The 17,023-nt window shown below is 41.4% G+C and overlaps 2 protein-coding genes across 3 annotated transcripts; one reads left to right on the forward strand and one right to left on the reverse strand.

Annotated features, from left to right (window-relative positions):
- Positions 1-538: 538 nt before the first annotated feature.
- LOC111246366 (uncharacterized) lies at positions 539-12,648 on the forward strand. 2 transcript variants are annotated; one of them, XM_086985201.1, is made up of 6 exons: positions 539-835; positions 1,717-2,761; positions 8,254-8,795; positions 9,111-9,245; positions 9,448-9,563; positions 10,222-12,648. In XM_086985201.1, the coding sequence occupies exons 2-6, from the start codon at positions 2,521-2,523 to the stop codon at positions 10,409-10,411; spliced, it is 1,224 nt and encodes a 407-aa protein (XP_086841327.1). In that variant the 5' UTR covers positions 539-835; positions 1,717-2,520; the 3' UTR covers positions 10,412-12,648. The 2 variants fall into 2 exon arrangements, with proteins under 2 accessions (XP_086841327.1, XP_022651585.1); XM_022795850.2 differs by lacking the exon at positions 539-835 and having other exon boundaries at positions 929-2,761.
- Positions 12,649-13,825: 1,177 nt separating this feature from the next.
- On the reverse strand, positions 13,826-15,089 carry LOC111246371 (actin 403-like). The gene has a single exon (XM_022795855.2). The coding sequence runs from the start codon at positions 15,008-15,010 to the stop codon at positions 13,880-13,882; it is 1,131 nt and encodes a 376-aa protein (XP_022651590.1). The 5' UTR covers positions 15,011-15,089; the 3' UTR covers positions 13,826-13,879.
- Between the last annotated feature and the right edge of the window lie 1,934 nt (positions 15,090-17,023).

Below are 17,023 nucleotides of genomic sequence, written 5' to 3' on the forward strand. Positions count from 1 at the left end.
TCTAGGCAGTCCGCAATACAGAACGCACGGACTTCGCTCACGAACACGGTTAATGCGCGGAACAATTATCAGTATGATATTATCCAAAGGTTTGTCTAGCTATTAATTAAACTACTGAAAACTTTGTATAGCTGGTCGTAGATAGCGAGCACGGACTCAACAACAAGCGCTTCATCTTAAGCTCAGTCGTAAAAAATACATTTACATATAATTAAGAATCAAATTGCAAGCTGGTATCGAAATATAAAGTCATACGCAGCGTATATGCATCATAGGACGCAATAGGATTAAAGGCCAGCATACAGCATTAGAATAAACTAACACGTAAGCCCTCTTACTATCTATGTCCAATGAAACGATATACGCAAAGACCGGTGAACCATTTTGCCGGTCACTACCTCTGGCATATACTCTTGCCGGCGGGGGCAAACCACTTTATGATTTACATATTGTTATCGGTTTGTTTTGGCCAATAATGATTCTTTCGTTTCTTGCTCTTTCGTCTTTTTGTTTTTTTTTTTCTTTCTAGCTACATACCGTCGCATTCACCGCCATAGCCACTGGCAGAACTTTACAAAGAAATGAGACTGGTGGACCGCTTGGCAAGATAGGCAATCGTACTGCGCTTGTAATGCTTCACGGAAGGTCCACCATCATTTTGCGTCTACTCTACATTCGGCTAATCCGTGCATTTACAAAATTCGGCCGACTCAGTTTCGAGGCAGATCACGGACGCATGGCGAGTCTGCAGGAGATCAGTATTCCGAAAGGCGCAATTATTCGAAATGATTACTCATCCATTCAGAGGATAGTTGCGCTTAGTTACTCCAGAACAGTAAGTGATTAAAATAGGCTGACTAAATCACACGGAATAGTGTACCAAGCTATTTTGTACATTGTGGGATAGACAGTCATCTATTGTGACAATATGGAAAAAGTTTTCAGTTACATGAGACATGTAGTTCTTTCCTTTTTGCTTTTCTATGTTATGGGTTACACAGAAAACGTTGTCGTATGTCCCACTCATTTCTGACAGAGACAGACGCGTCCAAAAAATGCACTTTTTTCAAGTTATCAATTTAAGTTTTAACTCTTCGTTAGTGGAGATGTAAAGAGGGCTTTGTGGTCGAAGCTTGATTTCTCTGTTAAAAAACCAATAAGGATAGGGTGTCTCAGTAGCCATTAGATCAGTTGTTCGACCAACTCACACATGGAAAAATTAGAACTTCTAACTAGCTCATCAATTAGGTAACGATTATAAAAGATCTATCTAAATACAGGGATAATCAAGCTTTAACTGTCGAACGTCTCGGTTGCCGAAGATGTTTATCTTTATAATCTTTGGTTGCCTAAATTATTTGGATAAAATTTTAAGCAAAGCTCCTGTAATGCTACACGTAGAGTAAAAAAAGAGCCATCGTATTCTTGTTACACCCGGATGCGTTACTGTAAACGTTTTCTTTTAGCAGGGAAAAAATCTAACACACGAAAATCAGCCTCGACGCATCTGTCTGCCGTACTTAAAACGATTTTTGAAATTTGGGCAGAACGGGTTTCTAATCCCATAGAAAACGCGTCGCAGGATGCAATTTAGTAATTACCCTCTCTGCGTGCGTTTCGTTCATCGACTACTAAAGTTAGCGCAGACTTCATATGAGGCTTGCTCTGTATCAACTATTGCAATTACTAAGATGTTGTTGCTGTGCTTCGGATAAGCTACTCGGAGAATTCAACCAGCGACTGAAGAAATCAGTATGATGAACACATGGCGGCAAGGATACTCTAGCTCAAATGCAGAAGTCTCCCCGTGTCTCGTTGTCACTCCGACTAAACGAAGAGTCTTCTCGGACTTGGATTTTCTCCACCGTCGGCTGGTCGGCGCCCAGCAGTGGTCTCCGTGCGACGGCCCCAGTAACGGCAGAAGCAGGCTCGCCCTTCCCTCTTGATGGTCTCCTCCACGAATTCCTTTTCATACTCAGCAGACAGAAATGCTCATGGTAGCCGTGTTCAATGCTGTAGCGGCTGGTCCTGAACGGTAGCACCTCCGCAACAGTGGAGAGAGTAGCGTAGAAGTAAATAAGGCGCGCCGAACTCACTGTCTCATCTACCAAACCGAGTCCTCCATCCGACAATTCCGCAGCGGCTGCGCGCTGTGTGTGCCTTACGCATGTACCGATACGGTACTGATCCGAACGCCAGAGAGACACTCACTCCGAGACCAACTTTGGCTCCGGCTGGGTGTCGACAGGGCGCCCATCGTAACCTAAAGAAGGTCGAGTAGAGAAAGCCACAATTAGAAATAGAGGACAGTGACAGTCGGGATAGTTGTAACCTCTAAAGCCAAAGACCTAATGAACTGAGATGCAAAGAATTGTTTCTGCACGAAATCGACTTGTCCGAATGAACGCATAAATTGCTCAGATTAACGTGTGAACTCTAACGAAATTTATTAAAATGATTTTCAAAAAAGTGCCGAACAAATTTTAAAGCTGTGTCTTCGTAAAGTGCAGATCCAGCAAAATGCCACGTTCATTTCTTTTGTGTCATCGACGCTACAAGCATAAATGGCGATTGGCACTCCGACATGCTGCTGAGGAAATGGGAGCTCTTGATGTCGAAGGTCTAGAGGCAGAGATTTGCCTTGGACCCTCTGGAGAGCTCCCATCATTCAGCTTATCGAAGAGCCACCCCGAAGTGTGGCATGAAGATGATGATGCTCTTGGAGGCTATGATTCAGCGACTTCTGCAAAAAGTTTCACAGGTGAGCTTCGTCGATTAACGCCTATGATATAAAACTTTTGCGTCGGAATCTTTTCTGAGTCGTGTGTTAAAATTCTTTATCTACACACTATTTATGTAGCGTTAGCGGTAGGCAGAATAACCAAAATAGATTAATTCAAAAGTCTTGCACTGACACTTGCAATTAACTGAGGTTTAATCACGGCCAACCAAAATATATGAGCATTTTCCAACCATCATGTTATCATCAACGAGTACTTTGTAGCTGTAAGAAAACTCCGTCTAAATCCATGTCGTGGAAGAAGGTGATCACATAATAGACCTGAAAGGCAATCCGTGCAGCAGTTGGAGTTTTTTTGAGATGTGTGTAAAAAATCTCCATATATTCCCTCTGTAGCATATAAAATCCCTTTTTCTTAACAATTTAGATGTGAAATTAATCGTCATAGAAGAAACAGAGGCTTGGTTGCTCAGCTGAAATTAGCAATTTCATTATTTTATTACGCACCTTATGAAGTAATTGTTTTTTGTCTTTCTATATATTGTAATGTATCGAACAGCATTATGGTTGTTTTTTTTTTTAAATCGAGATCGGTAGCATTTTAATTCATGTGAAGTACCGTGGCGCTTCCCCTCCTAAACTTGATGTGAAGTATCTCGAAAAAAAAGCGATTTAAGATCTATATTTTTTTTGTTATTATTTCGTACTACAGGACCTTATAACAGAGTGTTTAACAAACAAGTACAATTTCCGGTCTGAAAGGCGCATGTACAAAACTTCGAATTGTTAGTTTCATGGAATTATGTACAATCTTATGAGCTATTAGAAACGTTTCCCCTGACAGACAAGGTTCGTAATAATCGGCATTTTTGTTTCTTTAGTGGTAACAGTTTCTTTTGATATTGGTCATCCGATACATCGTTGTTTTACTGCAGAGGATGGGGTTCAATGGCAGCTTCAACGTACATACTGCACGTTGTCAACATGTAATAGACTAGTGGGTGCAGTTATTGGGGTGAGGCCCCCCCCATATGGTTTAGATTATTAGCCACATCTTCGCGTTAGGCAGTCATCGCATACTGTACATCTATTCCGAGGGTCCTCTGCCACACTGTATTCAGCAAGCACGGCCGATGTGTTTACAATGGAACCTGTTTACATGGGCCGATCTGTGAGTTACACAGCATGAACACCCACAAGTAAACCGCAGAGAATGACGTTTGTACTATCCAGCCGTCGATCTGTTCTGTCTGGACCGGAGAAGGTCGACTGCGGCGCCGATTGACGAGGCTGTTCGCTCTTCCCTATATGTGCACAATAAACACCTTGTCGTCTGTGTTACATATAATCTGTAGAAAATAAACGTGAATGAGGTACCAGATCAAGAGCTTTGCTCATGTCTGGGTGAGAAGCCCACACGCATGCAAATTTTTCCTTATAGTTATTGTATCAATTGCCCTGCCCAGACATTAGGCGTTAAATCTACACCTACATGTACCTGGTACCTGTCGCTAAGGGAAAGTTATGGCATTAATGCATTGCCAATAATCATTACATAGTTCACTTCTGAATACGTCTCCCAGATACCGTCGCGTAACGGCGCTCTGCAACGAGCTTTCGGTCCGAACCAGAAGTCGTTAGTATTTTCACTCTTTAGCATAGGTTAGGTTCAGTAAGCGTTACAATATATTTTAGTCGATCCGAAGTCCTGGATGATTTTAATAAAGATTTCTGTATACAATTAAATCAAACAAAACTTATGGTAGACCGCTGGTTCTTTATTTATGCGTAATTAGGACTCTGTCGAGACTTGGGCTCGTGTATTTTAAAAATAAAAAGAGGGCTCCTTAGAAGAGTCATGTCAACTATGGTTCATCCCATATATCGATCTTGACACCTTAAGGTAATTTGGGTTAATGGTTGGATAAATATTATCCTCATGGTACCCTAGTAGGTAACGTATTTGCCAGCTAATAATGGGTAAACAGTTCGATGCGTGTCGCGTAGGAACCAGCCGTTTCAAGATATTCTTGGTTAAAAGATGCCGGCCTATAGGCAATAATGATGAATCATAGAACATGACGAAATATGTACAATTTTCTTTGGTTATCGACAGGCAGCCGAAAATGATTTGTTCTCTAAATTCATTACTCCCTTTGAAAAAATTCATCATTTGCTCAGGTGAAAAGTTCCGCGTGTAGTCAGCTGATATATAAAAATCTTTGAAAGGTGTCAAGTTGGGTTATGTCGCATAAACGAAGCGAGTCTGGAATGATGACTCTTGGGAGGCTCAGTTCATCATGCTTTTCTGTTAGTGACCTCAAAGCTTCGAATACGTTATGCCAGCATCTTACTGTCCCGAATCCAAGAATATCCAGAATCACGCTGTCCAAGCTGATTTATCTAGCGTCAGTTATAATAAGTCATTCAGCATAATGAACATCACTTGATAAAACCTCCTATCTAAAGTTTACGTCATATGGTTACCTAAGTACGATACTCGTGAGAATACCCATAGGTAACAACCCTGCTGTTTGATTCAATTAGGTATTTGTATCGTATGAGATTATTTGCATCCCAATTAATATTGCACTGCAACTGTTCTTTTAGCACCGAGACCTTTCTGCAGTGAAGGCTTGATGGTGCCATACAACGAGCCCAGTTGTTGCGGCGATAAGTTGAGATTCCCTAACGTATCCCGTACTGCGGTATCAACGACTCGTTTCAAGCGTATTCTTATAGGCCAAACTTTTTTAAACTATTATGTATAATTGAAACAACAATCTTTGCGTAAACCTGATTTTCGTTTGCAAGACGACATCTGAAGCGTTAAGGTATAAATATTAATCAACTTCCTTGAAGCATGCGAAATCTTCATATTAGGCTGATACAAGAAGATTTCGAAGTGTTTCCAACTATGCGCCACTAGGAAACGAAATTTTCTTGGTCAATATTTCAGTCTTTTAAGAAATTTGTCAGCGAAAACTAATGAAATTTCCTCCAGGAGAACTTATTTCAGGAACCTTTGAGTCTTAAAAAGTCGACGCTTAGTACCCAAGTTCTTATTCCTCGAAGGGTGCGTCACGGAAACTCATCAGTGATAGGTAAAGATATTAAGCTAAAAGGTATTAAGCCAAAGCAGAGTACGGAAATGGTAGGAACGGAGAGTGAAGTGTTGAAGACTAGCGAGGAAGCAACGACATGTCCGGACCCGAGGACGAGAACGCGTTGCCCCGATCAAAGAGACTTTAGACGAAAGCCGAGCTTGTTCTGTAAGAGCTCGGTCAGTCCCACTGGCCTTTCACATGTAACGCGTTATAGAATTATAACTCGGACGCTGAAAATTCCAGCTAGCTTATTCTTTAACTTATTCTATCCAACGCTAGATTAAACTGGATTATTTTTGCAATCTATTTCCGTGAAATTATGGGGCTTTTCGTACCCTAAACAGATAGCTACTGGAAAAACATATCCGAATATCGGTAAAAAAAGGAAAGCACCTCTAACACATCTTAAAAACTATCATTCGAAGTTCAAAGTTAGCCAGGTTCGTTTCTAACAACATAACATCTTATAATATTTCTGATTAAAGAAAGAGATGAAAAAAGACAACTATGTTTAAAGAGCTGAGCTCAGCACAACTTTGCTAATCTAAAATTTGGCTTATTTATTTTCAAGCTAACGTAATTCAGTACATATCGATGATGACGTCAAAGTCTTACTACTATCTTACCATACAACAGCAGAAGGTCATTGTTATTTATATTTTGACGGCAATAAGAAAAGCAAGATGCAATTAATTGATTGCCACGGTCGAGCTTTTTGAACGCTAATAATGTTTTCTATTGGAACAAATTAAGGGCAATTCCTAACCAGATTGTATTTACGTGGCCGAAGGGCTTCCCCTATAAACTGCCCCTTAATGTGCTGCTTGGTATTTTCTTTTACTCCGTGTACTTTTATTTGCTCTATGACGAGCAGACCTGCGAGGCTATCAATTTATTGTCATATGAATTGTTACCTCTCGAAACAATGCATTGTTGAGTATATTCTTATAGCTTTAGTGTGAACGTGATTTGTGTGTAGTTTTGTTTGTCTTTAATCAGTTTGCGGTCCTTATTTTCTTCCGGTACTAACCTGTATAACTACTATCTGCTTGAGAGCGTTCGCGTGCCAAGATCAAGGAGCATCTACCAGTAGTATCTTACGTGGCTCGCGTTGTCTCGAGGAGTTCGTTTAGTAATTGTTATTGTTTTATCGTTTATAGCCGTCGTGGTAGCCTTTGCCCTGTAACGGAAGTCCGTTCGTTTCAAGCCGACTGCTGCTTTCGCTATTCTGGATCCTTTTACGTCCCTAAGGCAGAATATTTAAAGGATCGCAAACGACGAATCAAAGAAAGTACTCTTACTATCTAAGGCTATCCTTCTCACTCTGGTCGGCGGCGCTGCAAACACTTTCGATTTTCGAGTGAACTTGATCTTCCCGCTAGATCGGCCGGTGTAAATCTTCATATCCCAATGCGTCGCCAAACAGCAAAGTCGAACATGGTTATGTTCGACTCTAGACGGGGTTGGTTCCTTCATCTTTTCAACTCGCTACTAAACGCATATCTAACAAGAAATGACCTCGAGGTGACCCGAGCGACAGCACTGTCTACCAAGCATTTGATTCGGGCAACGAAAGATCTGGACGGCGGAAATGACCAACCGGATGCTCTAGATCTAGGCAACTCCGTAATCGTGACCATAGTAAAGCGTGTACATCAGTTAGAGCTCCGTTTAGACGCTGTTATCTTCACTAGTAGCGGGTTCCCGCTAGAGGTGGTTACCAGATGTGCAAAAAATGAAAGATTTCGAGGGCAATTTATGCCTGTGGCTCGTGGCGACTTTTGGTGATGTTGGTAAGCTCGAGCGCGTCTCGAGCTGTCTCTCAGTTAGGCCGAACTCATCGACTCCAAACTATTACACATCGCGGTACTATTCTCAGCTAGCGTTTCGCGAAAAGGCTGGCGTAGTAGCTTGGGCATGATTCGCGAGAGAAGATTCGGATTATTTATTTATATTTGGTTGTTTCGTTCGTAGACTGTTTAGAATAAAGCCGAAGTACCTATGTAGGAATTGACTTTTTTTAAACGTATACTATACTAAAATCGAATATTACAATGCTTTAATACAATTAATAAGCAATTTAAAGGCTCAGTTTGCATATAAATCGAGAGTAAAAGCAAATAATAAAAATGTAAACTTTCAAGCGCGTTACTCGAATACAATGATATCATCGTAGGCCAAAAAATACCAGCCCGCCTACATCTTTTTCCACAGTACCACTCAACTAAGAATGCCATTTCGCATCGAATCAAGATGTACGATTCTGCCGGAGCATATGGCTTAGGTAATCATAGGTAAAAAAAAAAGAAAGATCTTGTTAAATAAACAGTGTGTCTGCTTATTAACCTTTTCGTGTACAGTGGCATCTTATTATATGGTTCTTCTGTTATTGTCCTTTATATTTAGATCTCCAACCAGCAGCAATGAGCCCTCGCAGTGATTCGAGCGGAGATTGCGTAGTTCCTCAACTGTATCATCCGACAATGCAGGCTTCCAGTAACATGCAAGCACTTTCAGTTAATTTTCATCGTTTCCCGTTTATGGCGTTAGAGCCACCTAGACAGGACCGGTACGTGCACACGCACCCTTTAAATATGCAAGAAGGCGACACCGCTAAGAAACTGCCAGGCCAAGGATCAATTGAAGTCCCCCAGGTAGAGAGCATTTTGCCGCCTCCAACAGCGAGCGAAGTAGGCACAGTGGATGACTCTCTACAGGTGCAGGCAATTGAAAATTCATTGAAGCGTGGGTCAATGATGGATGCACTTTTAGAACAAGTTCGCGCTGCTCGAAAGGCCCTTCGAGATAATGATCCTGATACAGCTCCTCATTTAAAGGAGCGTGACGTTAGTGTGACTTCAAGTCCTGCTGATGAGTCAAGGGCTTTAGAATCAACTTCTAAATTCTGCATAAGTCCTCCTCATGAGACTGACATGAAGGAGACAGAGGTATGTACAAAGATGGGACCTCTAAGGGTTGAGCTCACGGTAGGTCACTTCAGTACTTCCATGAGTGCTTTCAAGTGACTTAGAGCTGAGCTTGAATACATTTCGTTCAATCAAGTAGTAGAGATAAAACAAATTGTAAGCATGGAGTACGAAATGAGTTTCTTTCCATAGCACAGGAACACATTGGAGCTGGATTGAAGAACGTATGTTGCCAATAATTATTTGGATGAGAAAATTACACCAGACTGACTTTGATCTTCTTGGCTATTGAATCTATGAGAGGTTACCAGCAATGCGTTCTCTGTTATTTTATAGGGTGACACGGAGGATAATGGCCATAGCTGTTGTGACTGCGGCGATAGTTTTGAGTCTGTACCTGAGCTGGAGGCACATAGAAGCAAGAAGCAGAGCTCATGCAAGAGGGCACGTAGGTGCCCCCACTGTGAGAAGGTGAGATGCCATTTGTCATTGATTGTGTGGGTTGCTTAAATTGTTCGAGGAGCAGGTTATATTGCGCTGTTCCACAAAGAGCGAGGTGTCTCATACTTAGTAAAAGACAGTACAACATCAGCTAAATCGGTCAAAATTACACAGGTCAATATCGGCTAAAGTTGATGCTTTATACAGACGTATGCCATATGCAATTCCTCAGATGTACGTATCTCTTCCTGCACTGTCGATGCATATTCGAACTCATGGGGCTGGGTGCCAATGTCCCTATTGCGGGAAACGCTTCTCACGACCATGGCTCTTGCAAGGACATATTCGGTGAGTAACGAGAATAACTGTTGGCCAACGTTGGCCGCCCATTGTGCTATCAGTTGATGTCTAGGGTGGTAAATGCCTCCCTAGACTAAAAGAGCTGAGCCATCCAATTTGGCCAAGTCCATATTACATATATGTCACGTTCTGAAAGAATTTCTTCGAACCTATTTTAGAAGCTGATAAGATGAATGTACTTCCGTCTTACAGTTGACAGTTTGTAAAGTGTGATTGTATTAGCGAGAAGTATATTTTTTTTCGCAAGTCGGTAATAAGTTTACGTAAATATCAGAAGCTTAATATGAAGGGGGTAACCTTTAAGTGTACGGTCCTTATCGAACTTTCAATAGTCTAGGTAGCTCTTGTTCCCGGATAGCAGTCAGCATACGGAAGAGGGGCAAATTGAAAATCTAACTGGAATCTCTTACTTTCTGTATACTGAATAAGAGCTACTGCTGTGCTCATAGTAATTGTGGATGACCGAAGTCGTTAAGAAATAGTACATGCTCCATCTGGTATTATGATAGCTTCTTGTTACAACCAAAATTGCACAAGATTATAAGAACCCGTCTGTCTGCTCCCAGTCCATCATATACGACAATGATATGAGAAATCAAATACACAAAAAGTTAACGAATTCGGTTTCAACCTATGCCTTCGATAGGACGCATACTGGCGAGAAGCCGTTCTCTTGCCCTCAGTGCGGTAAAGCCTTCGCCGATAAATCGAATCTTCGCGCGCACATCCAAACTCATTCATCGGCTAAGCCGTTCACTTGTGGGAGATGTGGAAAGGCGTTCGCGCTTAAAAGCTATCTCTACAAGCATGAAGAAAGCTCTTGCCTCAAGAAGTAAATTGTTTGCCAACAAATCGTCAAATCAAAATTAGCCTTTGTAAATATAAACAGCAAGGTTATGTTTCGGTCTTGTTTTGGGAAAGGTATTTTTTTTCTTCGTTCATAGCGGGGCGTCTGCAAGTAGCGTTTATGCACGACTACTGTGTATTAGCTCCCGAGTTATTCAGAAATTCCCTATTAAGTTTGGCATGTTGTTCCATGAACCGAAGCTTTAGAAATTATGGCCATGAGGCTGGCTTATCGATCCGGCTCATGGAGGTCAGTTCTACAAAAACAAGATTTTGAAAAGGCACAGCCTGGGACTGTTTCTAAACGAAACGTCACAGGTGTTAAAAGATTCTTTATGTTCTAAATTCAATAACAGAGTTCAATTATTGCACTATTGTATTGTGTATAAATACTGATACGTGTCTGGACTAACATTTTGTGAGAACTACAGTATTATATGCGATCCTGATTTCGTTGTTTCCCTATTGCGATCTCGAGAAAATTTTCACATGAGTGGCAGCCAGCGTCTATGTCATATGCTCTCAATCTACGAAATGTACTCTTCGACGGGCAAATCGAACTTTACAAGATCAGCCCATTTGTTCAAACTGGTCAGACTTTAGGGTGCGTGTGCAATTGATCATACTTGCAACTATAACATAAATACTCGTTATAGGTAGACCAAGATCATTTGTTGAGCAGGTAGTTAGAGATGTTCTTCTGGGCATGTAGTGTTACTTTCAAGGGAGGTGCGTTACCTGACGCAAAGCGACTTCGTTATACGGGCGCACTGCACTTTAAGATACAAAGTGGACTGGTCAGATTCTCTCCTAGATAATTATCTGTCCTTTGTTTATTTGAGCCATGTTCAGTGACTGCTAGGAAAATCTCAGTGTTTCCTTATACAGTTAATAGCCACTGAATGATGCGGTTCTTAACTACATAGCACTACTGGAGACGCAACATTTCCACAAGCATGATACTAAAAACACTTTCCGAATAAAGAAAACGTAAACTAGCGCACCTCTCACTTGAACGCCCAGTAGCTATTATATTTTTTATACAGTAAATATTCCCCTGGACTGGCCTAAGCCTATCCCACCGAGTGATCGCTGGTCATAATAGAATACAAGAGAAAAATTACCTAAGCTTTGTCGATGCCATCCATTTATACCACGCCCTTACAGCTAGCGACGTATATATATATTACGTGTAAACTCAGCCTAATTGATATGATGATGGTACCGCGATTTGCGTTCGTTCCTTACCTGAACATCTACCTACTGCATAAATGCTTTATATACCATACATTTGCAATGGAAACATAATTACATATAAGAATGTATCAGCCCTAAAAACGCTATATATATATATATATATATATATATCTAGAGTGAAAGAGCCCTGTGTAAGCAGCTAAGGTCAACTAATGACTGGTGTCTCAGTAGGTCTTATTTTTCATTGGCGAGCCTCGATTCGCGGCCGAACGCAACAGAAAGCAAGGCTAGATCTAGCTTTGACGAACTTCTGACAAATTCTGGGTGTATTGTTTTACAAAGGGGCTCTATGATCGTCGGCCAAGATAAACAGAGGATCAATTAGCAGAGACGTGTTGTAGAAAGCTGAAATAGAATAACAGCAGCTATTCATATAAGAATCAATGGTTCAGGTTTCTATACGTAATTGTATTTGGGTGCCATATGTGCTATATTTTAGATGTGGCGAAGCCCGATCTGTGCGACAATGTTATACTTAATGTGTACACATCCACTGTGAATTTTAGTTTTCATTCACTCAGCCATAAAATATTATCAAGGCCGGTAAAATGTCACTTGAAGCCGAAAGCCGTTCGTTGCAATCACGAGCAGACTATGAGAGGTAACTAAGTTCAGACGTACATTATATGTATATATAGTTAGCTTTTAAAGTCTTAGGACGTACTTATATCACTGAGATAGGTCGGGACCAATAACAATTGCTTCTAATAAATTTCTAGCAGATACGTTTCAGTTTACAGAGCAAACATCCATATCCATAACGCCCACAAATAGGGACAAGAAAAAAAAACAGATGAAGTACGACGCTGTATAATAGAGACGTTCAAATAGATACCATACCTATTCATTATTTAAATCTATTGTCATAAAATATACGATCGTACTTAAAGGCCGTAAATGGCCAAAAGGTAATATAATCATTCTATTTATTAATAATCTTAATAAAGCAACACTTTATTGCTCTTCTTAATAGACCTTCGGTGTATTGATTTGTATATAGTCACGGCAGTCACTAATTAATATTGATAGCCACTCTGACTTAGTGGACTATCGCTGGTACGTACAAACAGCTGGCGCAATTATATAATTAGCAGTTAGTTATTTGTTTAATCGGTTGAAAGCGGGCTTGTATGTACGAACTGCCGTCATACGTTTGCTATATAATCGTATATTGGTAATTCTCTAAACTTTCATAGCTTTTAGCCGGACATTTTTGAACCAACATACATCTCTCGACACAGAAAAAGAGGTCATCAGATCCTGTCACTCTGTGAAACTACTATATTACATCTACCGAAATGTTAATATTCCGTTCTATCGTAGCTGTTGCCTGTGCACATCGAGACTCGTAACACGTGGCAACAAGCACAAAAGCAACTTTGTTCGGCTACTTCGTCTTGCTATTATAGCATCGATATAATCACTCTAAAAGCTGGCCATCGAGCATATTGTCACGCAGACCACGTCGTAGAAAAATTGTGATTTAACTGAAGTAAGTGCTTAAGGTATAGCGTCCTATACCTGACAAAAATGTCACAGGATAAAGAATATATGTGTGTGCAGGCTTGTCGATAAACGTTAACACGTTCTTTCACCGTGTATGTCAGCTCGAGCGTTTTGTTAAAATGAGTGCCTTTCCAAAGGCATCTTAACTAGAAGCACACGTAGGCCAAACTATTATTGATGTAGTGATACATATGTATAGAAAACCGTGTTCTTTATTGGTTTACCAAGATAGCAAAATTTAAGGCAATTCTTAGGCCGCATTTAATCTAGGATTAGTCTATATGTGTTTACGTGGTTCAAATTTATGGTTGATTGTGTGTAGTTGATTCGAATTGCCTGCAAACGTAGGACAATCTCCGAGATTACGTTCAGTATATGAAACGAGTACATAATTACGTTAAGTACATTTGTATAGTGTTAAATTTGTCAAGCAACTATCGATCGAAAATAGTAAGCTTTTCACCACCTTCGCGTCAGCTTTCTTGTACAATACCTGCCATAATCTAAGCTTTAAAAGACTTTTTTTTTAATGCAAATTGGTTACCTTCATTAAAATCTTCCAAACGTACGTAGCACACAATATCCATTTAGCCTAGGTGATCTTACTTAAAATGTAAGTACTTAGAATGAGAATGCCAGACTGAAAATGGTGCCGTTTATTGAATGCCCATAATCCGGCGACGCGACGAAGGTATTTAGAAGCACTTCCTGTGGACGATAGCAGGGCCCGACTCATCGTATTCCTCCTTTGAGATCCACATCTGCTGGAAGGTGGACAGAGAAGCGAGGATGGAGCCGCCGATCCAGACGGAGTATTTCCTCTCGGGGGGAGCGATAATCTTGATCTTCATGGTTGATGGGGCCAGGGAAGTGATCTCTTTCTGCATGCGGTCAGCAATACCGGGATACATGGTGGTTCCACCGGAGAGCACAGTGTTGGCGTACAGATCTTTACGGATATCAATGTCGCACTTCATGATCGAGTTGAATGTTGTCTCGTGAATGCCGCACGACTCCATGCCGATAAATGAGGGCTGGAAAAGAGCTTCTGGGCAACGGAAGCGCTCGTTACCAATAGTAATTACCTGACCATCAGGTAGTTCGTATGATTTTTCAAGGGAAGAAGAAGAGGCTGCGGTGGCCATTTCCTGCTCAAAGTCAAGGGCGACATAACACAGCTTCTCCTTAATATCACGCACAATCTCACGCTCAGCCGTAGTCACGAACGAGTAACCGCGCTCAGTAAGGATCTTCATAAGATAATCAGTCAAATCACGACCGGCAAGATCGAGACGGAGGATGGCATGGGGCAGAGCGTAACCTTCATAGATAGGCACGGTGTGGGAGACACCATCACCGGAGTCAAGAACAATACCGGTGGTACGACCAGAAGCATACAGGGAAAGCACGGCCTGGATTGCGACGTACATGGCGGGAGTGTTGAATGTTTCAAACATAATCTGTGTCATCTTTTCACGGTTAGCCTTAGGGTTGAGGGGAGGCTCAGTGAGTAACACGGGATGTTCTTCAGGGGCGATACGCAGCTCATTATAGAACGTATGGTGCCAGATCTTTTCCATATCGTCCCAGTTAGTAACGATACCGTGCTCGATGGGATACTTCAGAGTGAGGATACCCCGCTTCGATTGGGCCTCATCGCCGACGTACGAGTCCTTCTGACCCATACCGACCATCACACCCTGATGCCTCGGCCGACCTACAATTGACGGAAAAACGGCCCGGGGAGCGTCATCTCCGGCGAACCCAGCCTTGCAAAGACCCGATCCGTTATCCACGACCAGGGCGGCAACATCGTCGTCACACATGGTGTCAAGAACTGTATAGGTTCTTCTCAGACCAGATGGCTAGACCAACGATCGAAACCACTCTGCGACGGCCAACTTCTTTCTATAGGCCTATAACCTACTGCGCCCTCAGGCTAGGTCGGAGAGGGTCGAGGCTCTCGCAGCGCCCTACAAGGCGACGAGTCGACGTTTGACGCAGCCTAATTTGCCCAGCAGTAGCGATACCGCAGAAGACTGCTATAGAACCGGGAAGTCAAGGATAGTCAATAACCGAGTAGGTCCACCAAAGTATTTCGACGTGCCTGATGTTGCCAATGTACTTGACAAGAGTTGGCTTATTTGGCTCAAACAAGCGTGCGATATTTTTGACCAACGCACAGAAGCCATGTGATTCTAACGTGAATTTGTGATACTAACCTAAAAAAGATATCACCGACCGTTGACGTAAGGGTACTTTAATAAACAAGCCTAGCACTATTCTAAGTTAGCGTGACCATTTGTTAAATGAACATGTAACGTTTAGCATAAGGAATAAGTGATATCAATATATACCTCAGGGCTCTATTTTAATGGACGATATAGTCGATATAGACTTCATATAAACAATAAAAATAGTAAGCGTGTCAAAGGCAGCGTGTAAATCTATAAATGACTTTTTAAGAGCTCGGTCAAAAACGTCTCCTGGTGGGCGGGTTCATTTTCGCTTGACTCTCGCGGAGGTTAATATCAGTTCTACACTGCGTATAAGCATCCGATGATGACTCGCTTGTGGGCTCACGGGTACCAGGACGATCGGGACACCAATATCGAATGTAATCATAGGATTCGTTACTTAATGTAGATGAGTATTTGTGCTTTTACGTAAATATTGCACCCAGGTAAAAATAATTTCATTTATAGACGCTTTGAAAGTTATGAAATGATGCTCTTTAAGTAAATAGAATATGGCGAAATTTGAAGGGTAATACTTGATGAAAGATGTTTCTATTCAGTACTAAAATTTCAAATTTATACTTTTTGGATGCACTTGGAACCTTTACCAAACAAATATGAGAATTACGTCTAACAAGGGCTCCTCATCTGAGGGGCGAAAGGTATAAAATTGAACAAAGCGCGTACGGTAAGAACTTGTGAAATCGATTAATTCCTAGAGTGGACTACAATGGACGACGTAGTAAAGGTCACGTTTATGTACGTAATTCAGTTTTCAGAAGTTCAGCAAGTTCTGTGATTAAAAAATGCAAACAACAAGCCGGGAATTAAAGTCAAAAATACCCTCAAAATTCTGACCGACGAAAACATTTTTGAACTCACGAGTACTATGTCCTGGTTCTTAAAGCCTTGGCTTATCCTCACATTTTTTGAAGATCTTTTTTACTAAAAGTAAAGCTGCGTTTAAAAAAACGTTAATGTACCAGCATCAACGATGGCAAAATATATATATATTCATCCTCTAACTATTTGTTGGTAAAAAAGCTTCTTAGGCATTTGTAATTGGCTCTTCGTGCGAGCGTATTTAAATGATTTTATTTAAGTCAGGAACTTAGAACCGAATACGTTCTCCAGAACCCGTGAGAGCAGAATTAAGTAGATTCGCACGGTGGAGGTCCGAGCTAAAAGATCCTTTGCGAGAAACTTTAATTTCAATGCTTTTCGCTTGGGGCTACCTTCTCCGCACGGCGACAGCGAAGTACTATTAATGACAAACGAAACCCCTTTTATTTACGCTGTTGTCAAGGCTCAAGAGTCGTATATATTAGATTCAAATAAGAGAAGCCACTGGATAACGACAACGAATATACCTAAGGACGTCCAAAATAAAAAAAGTTACGAAGAAGCGACAAGGCTTTTTTAGGATCAGCGAAGGCACAGTAAGTCAGGACGTTCTTGGAACGATCACCTCAAGGGAGAGATATCCTGATGTATTCGTTGATGACGTTGCAGCTAACGACAGTGGCAGTTCCGGTGCGTACGAGGCAGCGCTTCCTCTTCCAGACAAGGAGAGGCACTTTCCGACAGCATAAAATCCTGAAG

This window comes from Varroa destructor, unplaced genomic scaffold (genome assembly GCF_002443255.2).
Source record: "Varroa destructor unplaced genomic scaffold, Vdes_3.0 BEIS01000003.1, whole genome shotgun sequence".
In the NCBI taxonomy this organism is placed as follows: Eukaryota; Metazoa; Arthropoda; class Arachnida; order Mesostigmata; family Varroidae; genus Varroa; species Varroa destructor.